The sequence below is a fragment of the Coturnix japonica genome, chromosome 7, assembly GCF_054131305.1.
Source record: "Coturnix japonica strain WE chromosome 7, WE-NBRP24, whole genome shotgun sequence".
NCBI lineage: Eukaryota > Metazoa > Chordata > Aves > Galliformes > Phasianidae > Coturnix > Coturnix japonica.
In genome coordinates, this window is record NC_140669.1 from 24,822,165 (window position 1) to 24,836,157 (window position 13,993).

The following is a 13,993-nucleotide window of genomic DNA, read 5'->3' on the forward strand; positions in this document are numbered from 1 at the left end:
TTGCAGTGAAATTATTATGATGATTTTTATTTATTTTCATTGCTAATTTTTCTGCTGCCTTAGATAGGCAGGCTGCCGGAATCGGAAAGAGAGGGTAATTTAGATACGTGTTCAGACACAATAACAATCTGCAATCAGGTAAATATTTTGTAATGTTGAAGCTATACAATATATCCTGGGCACACGTAGCACTCAGTCCACAAACAGTTTAGCACCATATTGATAGGTCATACAGCAAAACCTTTTCTTCAAGGTTTGCTTCGGAAGTTAAAAGCATGAAATAGTACAGTGCAAGGTAGTCTATACCCTTAGCTTCTACTGGGGTAAGGTGGCAACGGTGGATGCTCCTGGCTGTCTCAGAGGTATGTGTTGGCAGGTTGTTGGCTCTATGTTCCTATCGTCGTCACCACACCAGGGCTGATGTTACCTGAGGAAGTTTGATGGAGAAGGGGAAGATACATGAGGTTACCAGGTGGGATGCTGAGGGAGGGTAAGTGCTGCTGGTGACCGTGCTACAAAGCCCACACCGCCCTCAGTCCACTTGCAGACCCAGCACTTTTTTGCCCACTTCTGGGTGCTTACCAGGGCTGCAGGCTTTCTCACATTCTTTCTGTGTGTTGAATCTGTTCTCATTGCCTCCACAGCCTCCATACCAGAACCTGGCACAGCTCTTGGTCTTCACGTCGTAGTGCCATTTGAGCACAAAGTCCCTGCAGGTCCCCTCCTCCTTCTGCAGCAGGCAGATGTCCATGACTGCAGAGAAAAGCAGGAGAAAGAAGAGTCAGCTAGAGGTCTGGGCTGCTGGGCTAAACACAGGCTCCCTCAAGACATTTGCATGGTAAAAAAAAATGCCAGTGAACACGGCTGGCATGCAAGACCAGAAGGGGGGACTGAAGCCAAGGTGTTGCCTGGTCTCCTGTGGCTGAGCCCCATCTCTGTGTTGACAAAGAGAAGGTCTTTGCCCAGCACTGAGCCTGAGAAGATGCCAACCCTGTTCTTCAAGCCATCAGCTGTGTTGCTTTGTGCATCCATGGTGTGAAGCTGGAGTAAAGGCAGAGAGAAGGACATGTGCCATGTGGCAACAATTGTCAGCAGATCCCTTCGATTTCAAGGAAGTAAGTTGGTAGGTGTCAGATCTGGGTCTTAAGGGAAAACCATTTTTGCCATCATTTTCCCAAAAACAGAGACAGAGTATAGCAGCCATGAGTGGCCAGGAAATCTACCTCCTGAAGTTGTCTTGTGATAACCTCATTCCCTTTGTAAGATACACTATAGACGGGGTGCTAGAAACCGAGCTGCAGTGTCCTACCAGAAACAGTTCCCACATATCCACAAGGAGAATAGAGAAGAATATAGAAATAAAGGGTGAATTAATGGAAGGGTATACTTGCAAGCAAAGTTTTGGAGGGAGTTTGATGATAGAAAATGCATGCTAAACCCTTTCCAAATGTTCATGGGAAGAAGGATGCAGAGTATTATCACTGAAATCCTGACTAGAAAGTAGGTCTGGCAGCAAATCCTAGAAAATAAGAAAGTGCTGGTGGCAGGTTTGCTTGAAAGGAAATTGCGGCTGGTGCTGGCAGCTGCACAGAGCACAGGAATGCTGCAGCCAGCGGGACAGGGAAAGGGAGAAATCAGTGTCATGGACCCCATGCCCATCAGAACCCAGGGATGGGCAGGACCCTGCCTAAGCTCTCCCTGTCCTCTCCTTCTAATTGCCTTTTCTCTTTGTGTGCTGCAGGCATGGAGCTGAGCAGGTCACAGCCTGACCTTGCATGGGTCATACCAAGCAGAGGTTTGCTGGATGGTTTGAAGTGTGAGCTGGGAATGCATCCTTCTGAGAGAGAAGCGTTGGAAAGGACTCTCTTGTTCACAGACAGTTTGTTTTGCTGTGATCTAAAAGCAGCTTGTTGAAGTAGGATTTCTTTCTAAATCTCTGCTTCTCCTAGGAATTTGAAATCAATATTGGAACTTCCAATTCAGCTTTGTTATCAGACTCCTTCAGCCAAAAGCTTCCCCATCCCTTTGGCAAGCTTTTTTCCTTTTCTATTTATTCTGCTAAAAGCTCTTCTCCCTTCCGGCCTGCCTTCCAAAACGCCAGCAGATGCAAACACCAGAAAGACTCTGCTCCAAACCCTGTGCACCCTTTCATGAATCCAGCCAGCCATCACTCAGCCCATGAGAGGGATCCTGTATTTTCTCTTAGAGCACAAGTACAAAGCATCCCTGCTTCTTCACCCCATCGTACTCTTGGATGGCAGCAGGAGCTTTCAGGATCAACTAATGGATGGGGAAATTCAATGGCAGTGCTGGAGGCAGATCTGATTTCAGTGCTGGCTTCAGGAAGGCTGCTGTGCTGTGTTAGATGAAGATTCCCTTGAAGAGTGACCTTCCAACCTTCCATTCACCAGCCCAGGTATTCATACTATGTGGGCTGGTGCTGACCTCCAGGCTGAGAGCACTATGGGATGCTATCATTCCCCATCTTTCAATTGTTCCATCCAAAAGACCAAAATACAGGATGGCATTTGGTCTGAGACCTCTCCTGCCAAAAAAAAAAAAAAAAATACAGCCTTATCCTCATTTTTTGAAGAGCTAAGGAGCTAAAATGTGCTTTAAGTGCCATCTGGCTCCATCATGTTCAAAAGATGGGGGTTGCCACCATCAGCAGGGTATTTAAGTCATCCCATAGAGAAAATGCATCTAAGCCTTAGGTTCACGTTTAAATTAAGCATATGTATATACCTATAAATTGCAATAATGAAAGGATAGCCAAGCACTGATTCCAAGGAGGGATGGGTGTGGAGCACACCCAAAGGGCCCTAGGATTTGGGAAACTGAGGCTTTTCTCAGTGTTGCACCTGGCTCTGGTCCTTGCTATGAGCTGAACCAAGAGCCCGACCCAATGCCCAGCATCTTAAAAGCTCAGTTTCTTTTTCCACAGCACACTGTTTTGCAGAAAACAAAAAGAAAAGGGAGAGAAAGCGATGAATAGAGCGGGGGACCCTCACAGGGTGGGCAGAGACATGAGTGTCCCTCCAGGGCCCCTTCATTGCTTTTCTTGACTATCTGCCCGGGGCAGAATGGTGCCAAGTTCATGAAATATCAATCTAAGCTGAACAACAGTTGCTGGAAACATCATCAAGGCTTGTGATGATGATCGGAAGGGGCAGGGCTTTGGGATGGGGTTAGTAGGAACACATGTTGCTATACAGAACTACCCACCAGCAAGGCTTCCCTGCTCCACGAGGGTGAAATCCTGCTCCCAACTCAAGCCATTAGTTTCTGCATGAGCCCCCAAACTCAGTCTCAGAGCTCACTTTGCTTCTAGCTTTCTCCCCTTTCTTTTGGGGCAAAGGGCCCCAAAAGATTGTGAGAAGGGGAGACCGCCATGAGGGAAAGGCCTTTGGGACTCAGGTTCCCATCCCACCCCGCTGCTTTGCCAGCACAGGTGACTGTAAGTCCCTGCTTTCTTCCCAGGTCCTTGAAACCAAAGGGCTGAGAAATACCCTGAGCAAAGAAGCTTGTTACCACTTTCCTGCTGGCCCCTTCTTCAGCTTTCAGACCTGTGTCACAATTTCCCTTGCAAAGTGTTTGCAGTTCTTCGCACCCCAACAAAGGCACACTGATGAGCGATGGCGTTGCTTAGACATGCAGTGATAACAAAAGATGCTTTGGGACCGCGCTGCTGCACACTTCTTACAATATCCAGCCTGCTTTTGTGTTAGCTATGGCTTGCACTTGGGTCGTGCAACCACAGCTTCTCCTGGGGTGAGACAAGGCATGCAGGTGACTTGCTCATGCAAAGCAGATGGTGAGGCATGGCCACATCAGGGAGCAAATGCAAACCAGGGTGCTTCTGGTGATCTCATAGTGGGCAAGCATGGATGAATGCTGTGAAATGGTGAAGGTGAATGATGGATGTGCTTTATTTTATGGTTACTTTTTCAGTGTGTTACCTGGCGATAATCTTTTCTCAAGGGGTGGCTGCTGCATGGCTTTCTCAGCTGCTGCTGGAGGAAAAAGTGTGTTGGTTTGGTGTTTAAAGGATGTTTTCTCTCTGATCCAAACGTTATTTGAAACGCCAATAAAAGTGGAAGGATTAACCCCCGTGTGGTACTTACATGGTTTCAAGCATTTGCTATTGCACTCAGCTTCGGTCTCAAATCTATTGGCATTACCACCGCAGCCACCATACCAACCCTGGCTGCAGATCTTGTGTTTGTAGTCAAAGAACCACACAACCTGATAGTCCTTGCACTGCATGCCCATGTCAAAGTCCAGCAAGCAAGGGTCTGCCAAATCTGCATATCAAAAGGTGCAAAGGTTAAATGATTCCGGAAGGGTTAAAAGCTGAAAAAAAGGAAAGAGATTCAGGAAAAGGAGAAAATAAAATAAATCAAACCCAAAGCATTTTAAATCATCGGAAGCCAAGAGGGTTGGATCAGACCATGCAGGTGGGTCATACTTCTGCTGGGGTTGTTTCCTCATCACTCCATTTCTGTTCCCCCTTCTCTCCCCCTCCCTTCACACAGCTCCCCCATGTCCATTTCCAAAGGTCTTTACCTTGGCAGTAACTTCTGTTCTTAAGTGTGTTTATCTTACCTTTAAAGGCAAACCACACCTGGTATTCTTCAGGGCATAAGTAGAGGTATTTTTCCTGCCCAGAAATGATCATTTAGGCCCAAACCCCAGAGTTTTTACTAGCAAGGGCCATCATTGCTAGCAGCTGCATTGCCTATATAAGGACAGCACAATTTGGGGCTTCCTCCAAGGTTTGCTTTAAGATTTATGTGCAGGTCTCTCCCCTTCTGCAGAGAACCATCTCTGCTGCCCTGCTCTGTTTATAATATCCTCAGCCTGCTGAAAAGCTTAAGATTAGCAACAGCACCCTTGAAGGCCTCCAGAAAAGGCTTTCCCCTGACAGCCAGATGCCATAAATCCTAGGGCAGGGGCACTTGCTGCAAATGGGTCTTGAAAAAAGCTAGGACTCAGAGATGTGCATTGATGTGCAGAGCATATCAACACACCCACCTAGCACTACACCTTGTCTCCAAAGGGCTGGTGCATGAGGGGTTAAGCAAAGCCAGGGCATGGGTTCATGTCACCTGGAGGGGACTGGCCAGTGGGAATGCGTGGGAGGCACTTTGCAGATGCAGCAGGAGAAGCCATTCAGAGCATCACAGCAGTGATGGGACATGCATCAAGACACAGGTAAGATGTTCCTTGAGACCTCCACCCTAGACCTCCACCTTTTGCTCCCTGACTCTAACACCCTTCTCCCCTCCTCCTCAAGATCCTGATGAAGATAATGAGCCACAGTGTGAGCAAGAGGCTTATTAAAATAGAGTGCTTATATGGAGATGACTTTTAGATGTCAGATGATCCACAGTCGGTGCCTGTGAGAGCTTTATGAAGGCCACAGACCCTTCCCATTCTATAGTTACAGCCCAGCACTTACAATGTGATTGAACTGTAGGGCTGATACAGTGAGCTTGATGTCAACAAAAGCAATGAGGCAACATTTGAACAGCTGCAGTGATTTAACAGGATAACTAAGGTATGTTAATGTGATTATCAGCAGAGTGGGTGCTTGTTAGTGCTTTACTGTGATAAGCCACTGATGGTAGGAAAATAGAGAGGGCAGCTGGGAAGCTGTCAGTCAGCTAAATATAAGCAAGTGTTTGCTTCTAGCTTCCCTGCAATCCCTGGCTATGGGTGAAGTCCTTGTTGGGAGCTGTGCTAAACCAAGGAGCCAAGTGCTGTTCTTTATGGCAGACCAGGAGAGGAGGAGCAAACAGTTTGATGTCTACATGCATGAGGTAGGCTATGGGTTGTAGTGTGACCCTGGGGAGTGGCCAGTAGTTGGGCTCAAGCTCATCTTCCAATTCTATTATGGAAATTAGGCCTGGTCTGAGGCTCCTGCAAAGATCACAGTAGTTGTAGTGGGCTTTGGATGCAACGTGGGTCTGAGGCATCATGCAGAGTACAGACTTTTATGCTCAGTGCTTTTATCTAGCCCACATCCTATTGGCTCTGCAAAGTTAAGAACTTGAAGATCCTTTGGCCCTAGCAGAGCTATGCTTGCTCTGAGGAAGTCTGTGTTTGGCAGTGGGCAAGGGAAAGACTAGTGCTAATGGTCAGGCTCTTCACAGAATGGCTTAGGTTAGAAGGGACCTTAAAGATCACCCAGTTTTACTCCCCTGTTACAGACTGGGTTGCTACTGGTGTATCAGGCTGCCCAGGTCCCATTCAACCCAGCCTGATCACTTTTGTGGTCCTCATTTGGACCTGCTCCAACAGCTCTGCAGCTTTCTTTTTTGTGGAGGTTCTTCTCAGAGCTCCCAGCCCATCTCTCTCATTGGCACCAACACTCACCATTTTCAGGCCCTTCCAGTGGCTCAGTGCTCAGCATCATGTTGGCCAGGGCCACTTTGGGCTGTGCTGGGGTCTCTGGGGAAGATAGAAAGAGAGGTCAGCCAAGGGCAGCCATGTTCTGCAGCAACACCCTTGGGGATCCCCACCACCCCCAGCCGTACTGGTGAGCCATTCCAGCACACTGGCTTCAATTCCAGCAGAGGGATCAGGGGACATGCAGGTTGTAGGAATCAGGCCTGGATCTGTTTATCCTAGCACGTATGTTTCAGAAATGTTTATTGGATGCAGCTGACACAATGAGTAATCCATCCACAACCATCTGGCTGCGCCAGGATGCTTCACATTGCTCTCCTCAATTAGCAGCAGTGCTGCACAATTGGGCTTTTCTGTGGTGGTTATGGAGATCCATCTCAACCAGCTCTGAGTAGCCACTGCTCTCACCACAGCATGAGATGGGGCAGGGGCTCTGGAGGAGCAGTTGTTGTCTCTTGGTTTAACTTTACTCCTCTAGGCTTAGAGAGGGTGGGCTAAGACAACAACCAAGAGAACAAAGAGGCTGTGGTGGATCTTGTCTTGCTCCCCTGCAGTCCTCAAGGATTGTCTGTGCACTGCACAAAGGGCTTCAGTGGTGCTCTGCCCACATTCCCCACATCACAGCCTCACAGCCCTCTGGGGACTCGGTCATTTAGGACAGGCATCAAGGGAAGAAAAAAAATCCCTTGCCTTAGAAAGGAGATGGTGGTTAATATTGCATCACACTCCTTCCACGGGGCTGGAGGGCTGCAGCCACAAGAACTGATGGATGGAGAGGAATGTCTTGAATGGATGTGAGTGAGGGAGACAGTGCTACCTGGTGTTAAGGCCACGTAGGTGGTATTGCTGCTGCCTGTCCAATTTGTTCCCATTCATGATTTCTATAGGAAATGAAGCCTCCCTGGGCACTGAGGCTCTAAGTCAACACATACAAATATTACTTCCACAAACTGATGTGTTTTCTCAACACTTTTGTGGGCATGTTTATTGTTGGTGAAGGTAAGAGACTTCAGACCTGATCCAAACCCACTGAAGCCAAAAGAAAGGCTCCTTGCAGGCAGTGGAGGAGGCTCTGAAGTGCCAGAACAGCCAGGGGCAGCGCTGGTGGCACCAACACAAGCTTTGCCGCATCATCCAGCCAAGGCACTTCTATGCCAAACTGCTGAAGGGAAAAGTTGGCCTTCTCTTACAGAGCAACTTCTGGCAACGCCAAAGGGTTTGGTGAGTTTTACATGTGATCTTTGCAAGTGGAGCTTGATTCTCAAGACTCAATTCACCATTTTATCCTTCCTATATGCTTTATTTGGATATTGCAGTATGCTGAGCAGATAGTGACCATGAAGATTATTATCAGAGAAACAGCTTTTCTTGCTTGTTTTGCAATTAAGCTGATCTGAATTGACTATTAATCGTGTTTGGCTCTTATTACTAATTACAGTCTGGATGCTAGCAGGACCCATTGTGCAAAGCCTTCTGCATGCACAATGAGACCAACACCCCTCCAGGACTGGCTTTAATTCTCCCACAATCTGGGTCAGTTTAATGCCCCTGAAGTGTCGTTTTTCATTTGCCAAATAATTCCAATGTTTCATAAATGGGGACAGAGGATACCTGGAAAGCAGTGACACAACTGAGTGTTGCCAGGGTTGGGACCATACGTTCTGACTGGTTATTATTATTTTTCCCCTTCCATACATGTTTATTTACTTATTTTGTGTCTGTTATCTTAAACTAAGTGGGGGGGAAGAGGGGAATAGTAATAAATGTTGGTATTTCACCAAGAGGAACTCACTTGTGCTGAATGTCCCTGTGTAGGTCACTTTGGGCTGGGATTTCAGGTAGCCGGTAATGAAGACGAGGTATTTCTGTCCACTTCTGAGGCCCCCAATGACACGTTCAGTGCCGGTTACGTTTTGCTTCAGCACAAGAGAGTGGTCGTGTGCTAAGGTGATGGCGAGATCAAATACGTAGGCGTTGTGTGGCTCAGGGCTGGCCCAGCGCAGCCTGGCGCTGTTCTCAGTGACATCCGTGATCTGGATGTCATTCATCTTTGCTGCAATTTGGGAACAGGGAGAGAAACTGTGTGAAGGTCTGGAGAGGAAAGGTCTGAAAGAAAGGTGAGAGTCTACTTGTAGCACGTTGATCCCCAGTGTGCTGTAGGGAGGCTTTCTTTTTCATGGCCTGGATGAGGACCTTAAAGCAAAGCTGGCCTCAGGCCTAATGTAACCTCAGACAAGTCACAGAAGCTGTTAGAGAAAGGTTTTCCTGCTACAGAGGAGCATTGGAGGAGGCCTTAACATTGCTTGGAAGCAACAGTGGAACAAGAAATACCCAGAAAAGCTTGTTCCCTGAAAGCAGATGAAAGCATTGACCTTGCAAAAGCTGTTTTTACATGGTGATGTGTTCATCAACTGGCTTAGCTTTTGACAGATGTTCCTTGTTACTTGTAGAGAGCTGCCTGCACCCCCCTGCAGGAGCACATGGGAAAGCTTCTTTACGTGAACTGTAGTCATATGGAACAGCTTTATCATTCCCAACGAGGCCTCCACACTAATTCAGTGATGAATGAACTTCAACTATTTATATTAGCTGACAGAGAACTCAAACAACCTCTCTGTATGAATCACCATAAATAGCAAAACATAGCTAGGGGGATAAAAACACTGAAAGCAAAGGGGCCATGCTAGAAAGAGAAGTGTTCTGTCACCATGTTACTGGGCTGGGCAGCAGGCAATGGATTGTCCCATTCTTAGATCCTAGAGCCATTCAGGTTGGAAAAGACCTCTGAGATTCCCAAGTCCAAGTGTGAACATATGCCCACTGCCCATGTCCTTCAGTGCCACATCTCCATGGTTCTGTAACACCTCCAGGGATGGTGACCCCAGGGGAGCCCATGCCAGTGCCTCACTTCTCTTACTGAGAAGAAACCAGTACAGCTTTGCACTTAAAAATGTCTTTCTGCAAGAATAAAACTTGGCTTCCTAGTGGCATTTCTCATTAGGATGACTCTCTTGGGAAGTAAGCAAAGCCCTAATTTGCTACATCATAGACAAACCCAGACAAGAAAGTGATGTGAGGAATGGAGACAGCCTTCTACATACCTCCTTGTCTTCTCCTGCCGCTTGCTGCTGCAGCCGTGGTGCTTGTTGTGGTGCGGCTGGTGGCTTTGGTGTTGGCAGCAGTGCTTCCTTGGCTCTGTACAGTAGCATTCACCTGGACAGTAGTGCTCTCTGTGGGCCTCCCCGTGGCTCTGGTCTGGGCTGTGGTGCTGGCAGTGGTGGTCCTGGCATGAGCACTGGTGCTTGCAGCAGGCTTGATGGTGGTGCTTAGCGTGGTGGTGGTGCTTATGGTTTGGGTTATGGTTGCATTGGGGGCCACGTGTCTATCAAAGTGAAAAGCAGTTCATGTCTATTTTTCATATTCATTATTTTCCCAAATACTAGAGAAGCAGAATTTTGGAGGTCTACTTACACTGCTTTTTGTCCAGTATGCTCAGGGCTCTTGGGTGTTTGATCACCTTGAAGCCACTTGCACTGTTTCCTTATTTCTGGAGACAGGTAGAAAGCAAAGTCACCTAGAGATGGAGGTAGATTGGTGTTAAACGCTGTTGTTGAAGGTGGTTGTTACCTACCAACATCACATTACATGTATTTCTTCTTGATTAAGAAAACACTTCTCTTTGCTTGCTCTTGTTAAAAGCTATGGACTGTTTCTTGATGTTTTTGTGGTCAGTGCAGCATCCTGGGCAGAGAGACTTGTTATTCTGACATACAAAGAGCAGTAGCTGCAAGATACTAGATGGCTGTGTGTTTTAGTCACATGTAAACAGCACTCTCATAGCAAAGCACTTCCAACCACACTTCTAGTATTTTACTGAGAAGTTTCCAAGATCTCTGTAAGCAGTGGCTGGAAAAAATCAAAAGGAGAAAAACTAAACATTTCTTTGTCGGGGAAGATGTGTGCATGTTGGGTTATTATTTTACTGCAAGACAAGCTCCAGTTCAGATCCTCAGCACAACCAGACCCAACAGGACAAACTGCAGATCAGCTAGAATGCCAGGCACGATTAGGTTAGATCTCTATAATGAGCCCGTAGAGGCCAAGCTAGATGCACACACAGACTCTGCTTGGTGGATCAAAAAGATGAGTGGGATGAGGAGGCCAAAAGGACCCCAAAGCACAGAGACAGACAACTGGACAGACCTACAGGCAGTAACAAAACACCACAAGTTATAGAACATATAAAACAAGGTTACTTCTTCAGTGGTACTACTGCCCAGTTAGGTGGTGAGGACAGAGAGCACCCAGCAGACAGGCACAAGCTGGCAGGTTAATCCCACTGAGGTCAGGTGTTGCCCCTTCCACGCTGACTGCAGGATGTTATACTTACTTCTGATAAAAGATGGCAACAGTCTCCCAAAGCGTAGCAAGGGTTCTTCATGAAGCTCCCCAGGTTTAGAGACCAGTTTGAAGAACACGTCGTTTGGCTCACTAGCGAGGCTATAGACATTCTTGACATCCACATTCTTGCCAATGCCCAAGATAACAAACAAGTATCCTTTGCATTTTGCATCAATTACAGCCTCCCGCAGGTACTCAAGTTCTTGTTTTTCCATTTTTCCAGTTAACATGAGAACTATGACTTTGAGATCCCGAGGGTTTGGTGCACTTTCAAAAACATGAGCCACCGTGTGTTCGACTGCGCTTCCCATCGCCATTGTGCCATAGAGCTGCGTCATCTGGTTCTGTAAGTAATGAATGATCTTCTCTTTGGATCCATAATCAGTTAATGAGAACTCTGTTTTCACTGGTGGGAAGCTTGAGTTGGTTTCATGTTCGTAAGGAGCTTGCTGGAGAACTGCCACTCTCGCATGGTGCTGAGATATTTTTGGCTCAGAGCTGATTTCCATGTTGCTTATGAGGTGGGAAATGTACTTCTTCATCTCGTTGAACTGCAGAGGTGTGGTGGAGGCCGAGCTATCCATGATGAAGGCTATGTCGGTGTCTACATCTGTTGGGGCTGCCCTTCTGTCTCTGAATACAGGTCTTTGATTGCCATAGCCGCAAATGGGATCGGGTTCACACACATCTAGGGCAGAAATACAGTGGATTAACCACCTGAAGGTAACCATCCCTTGTCACTGTTGACAGTCTCTTTATTACATGAGATGCTGCTAAGATACAGACGTTCACTGGTCCATTACTTGCTAACAAAGAAATTTCATCCCAAAACACATTTAACCATACAATTAGTATTTATACTGCACTCCTCTGTCCAAAGAGACTTTTGAAGCTCTCAATCATAAATGACAGAGGGCCATATTTTAGAGCACTGAGATAATGGTATTTGGGATGTCAAAGCTGAAAAACAGAGTTTCTATTAACAGCCTGGAGAACATGCCTAACAAACAGTGCGCCTTAGTCACAATGCAAGTATGCTCAGCCTAAACAAGGATCCCTTGTCTTCAGCAGCAAACGAGCTGACTCCTAGCTGGGCTTCCCTTCTGTACCACTGACAACCAACTGCTATGCAACCAGAAGGATCTGGCACCATCTAGAAGGGAATTTGGATGCTTTACCCAGACAAACATGACAAGTCAAGAGCCTGCGGATGGTGTCGTTCAGCTGGCTGCCACTGGCTGGGAGAACGATCGCGTGTCCAACTGCTGTGTTGTTGATCTGGTAAGATGCAAACAAAAAGAAAGCCGTGATGTTAGCATTGTTGCCTTCTGTTGTTTTCAACAGAAAGTAGGGGAGAGCAACCTCATGGCCAGCTCTAAGGGGTTCCCTACGCAGCATGCTGGTTTTGGTGCCTCCTATCTGGAGGAACCTAGAACACCTGATGTTGGTTAGTGGGAGTAGTTTAGACATGAAAAGGGTCAAGCACTTGAATCAGCGTTTAGCATGCTCAGCTAGGGCTCTTTTTTCTGCTTTATATGTATATACCTCAGCTCTCCCTTTAGTAAGGATGCTACCACAATTCTACCTTCCCCCCCCCCCCCCCCCCCCCACTGACTTTGCCTTTCCTTCTTGCTACAGAAGCAATCTTTTTCATACCACGTCGAGCACACGGGAGCCATGGTTTGAGAAACAATTGACTCATCATAACATCGCTAGAGCTTTGCAGCATGTATCTCAAATTTCTCTAACAGACATGCTAGATGAGTTTGCATAGTAATGCTTCTCAGCGCTAAGCACTTGAAAGGCCTATGGAAGCCAACCAGCAGCTGGAAGAGCCAAGAGAAACATGCCATCAATCTCCCAATGAACTGAACTGAGGTCAGGAGCAGGAAAGGAAAGAAAGGGTGAACAGCCCCAACCTCCAGAGCTCTTTCGAGAACTGCATCCTGCCTGCTGGTGAGGAACACAGGAGTGACCCCAGCATCATAGAGCTTCAGCACGGCATCGTTGAGCTGTGGGGTGGCTTTTGTCTCCCCGTTGCTGAAAAAGACAGCCACCTTCCTCATGAGGAACCCACTTCGGGCACGTTTGAAGGTGTTCCTGGCCACAAAGGACATGGCAGTCTCCAGGCTGCGTGGCTTTGTGGTCAGGGTTGCCTGGAAGTTTTGGATCTGCTGGAGTAGGCTCGATTTCTTCCTGGCATCAGCAAAGCGGATCTCTGTGGTGACTTCATTGTTGTAGGTGACCAGAGCCACACGGGCACCACGAGGGCAGTTGCTTTCAGCGATGGTTAAGTTGCTGACCACTCTGAGCACGGTTTGTTTCATCCTGTTGAAGACATCCCTCCCGACACCTGAGGAGGTGTCAATAGCAAAGGCCAGCTCGGTTGGGAAGACAGGACACTCCTTGGGACCTGCCAAAAACACGTATTGGGAACAAAGTGTGCCCCAGACAGTTGTCAGGGTGCAAGGACTACATGCTCAGGGGAAGTCAATCATTTGTACCACGTTTGTGGGGGAAATAACAGTTCCTGCACACGACAGCATCAGGACGTAAAGGACTGAAGGTAACTTACCATAGCAGCAAGCTGTGGAAAAGATAAAGGGGGGAAAAAAGCAGTTCAGTCAGTGCCATTCATGTGATGTGATTGGCATACAAGGGTAGCAAAGGGGAATCAGCAAAGCACTGAGGTACTCACGGCATTTATCTTTGATGTTCTGCACAAGAGCACATTGCTTTAGGAAACAGAAGGAGAGAGAGTTAGAAAGGGCAAATAAACATGGGACAGAGCCAACAAAAGAATATCTCAAAATAAGGCTGAAATGATGCCACACTTACACTGATGGATAGTCCTTTATCACCTTTAAGTCCCTGTTAATAAAAATAATAAAAGTAATTGAATGCAGTAGGTAACTTCAGTAGGCATATTTTTCAACCCCTGGCACAAATAGGGGTTGTCACATTTCTCAGACAGGCAATGAGGAGACTCTCTGGGTGCAATGAACACTTACAGACGGTCCAGGGTATCCAATCTCTCCTTTCTGACCAGGTGTGCCAGGATTTCCAGCGTCTCCCTAGAAAGAGAAGTCCTCTCTGTGAATGTCAGCTGGAGGACTCCCAGAAGCATGAGTTAACCCTTAGAAGAGACGTGCATGTCTTCCAGGGTGCACTTGCGTAGGGG

At 47.2% G+C, this 13,993-nt stretch overlaps 1 protein-coding gene across 9 annotated transcripts in view; it reads right to left on the reverse strand.

The window, feature by feature from the left end:
- The window catches only part of COL6A3 (collagen type VI alpha 3 chain), a 53,786-nt gene continuing 39,793 nt past the window's right edge, over positions 1–13,993 (reverse strand). For 2 of the 9 annotated variants that reach the window (XM_085553403.1, XM_085553404.1), the window contains 4 exons: positions 13,824–13,886; positions 13,651–13,683; positions 13,511–13,547; positions 13,278–13,399 (listed from right to left, as the gene is read on the reverse strand). In XM_085553403.1, the coding sequence (XP_085409529.1) occupies positions 13,293–13,399; positions 13,511–13,547; positions 13,651–13,683; positions 13,824–13,886 (240 nt within the window). In that variant the 3' untranslated portion in view covers positions 13,278–13,292. Of the gene's footprint in view, positions 428–582; positions 754–3,959; positions 4,014–4,124; positions 4,305–6,378; positions 6,454–8,203; positions 8,465–9,512; positions 9,794–9,882; positions 9,986–10,801; positions 11,501–11,990; positions 12,091–12,731; positions 13,226–13,256; positions 13,400–13,510; positions 13,548–13,650; positions 13,684–13,823; positions 13,887–13,993 lie in introns of those variants that run through there. The other 7 variants (XM_015868077.3, XM_085553397.1, XM_085553400.1 and 4 more) reach the window with 7 other exon arrangements.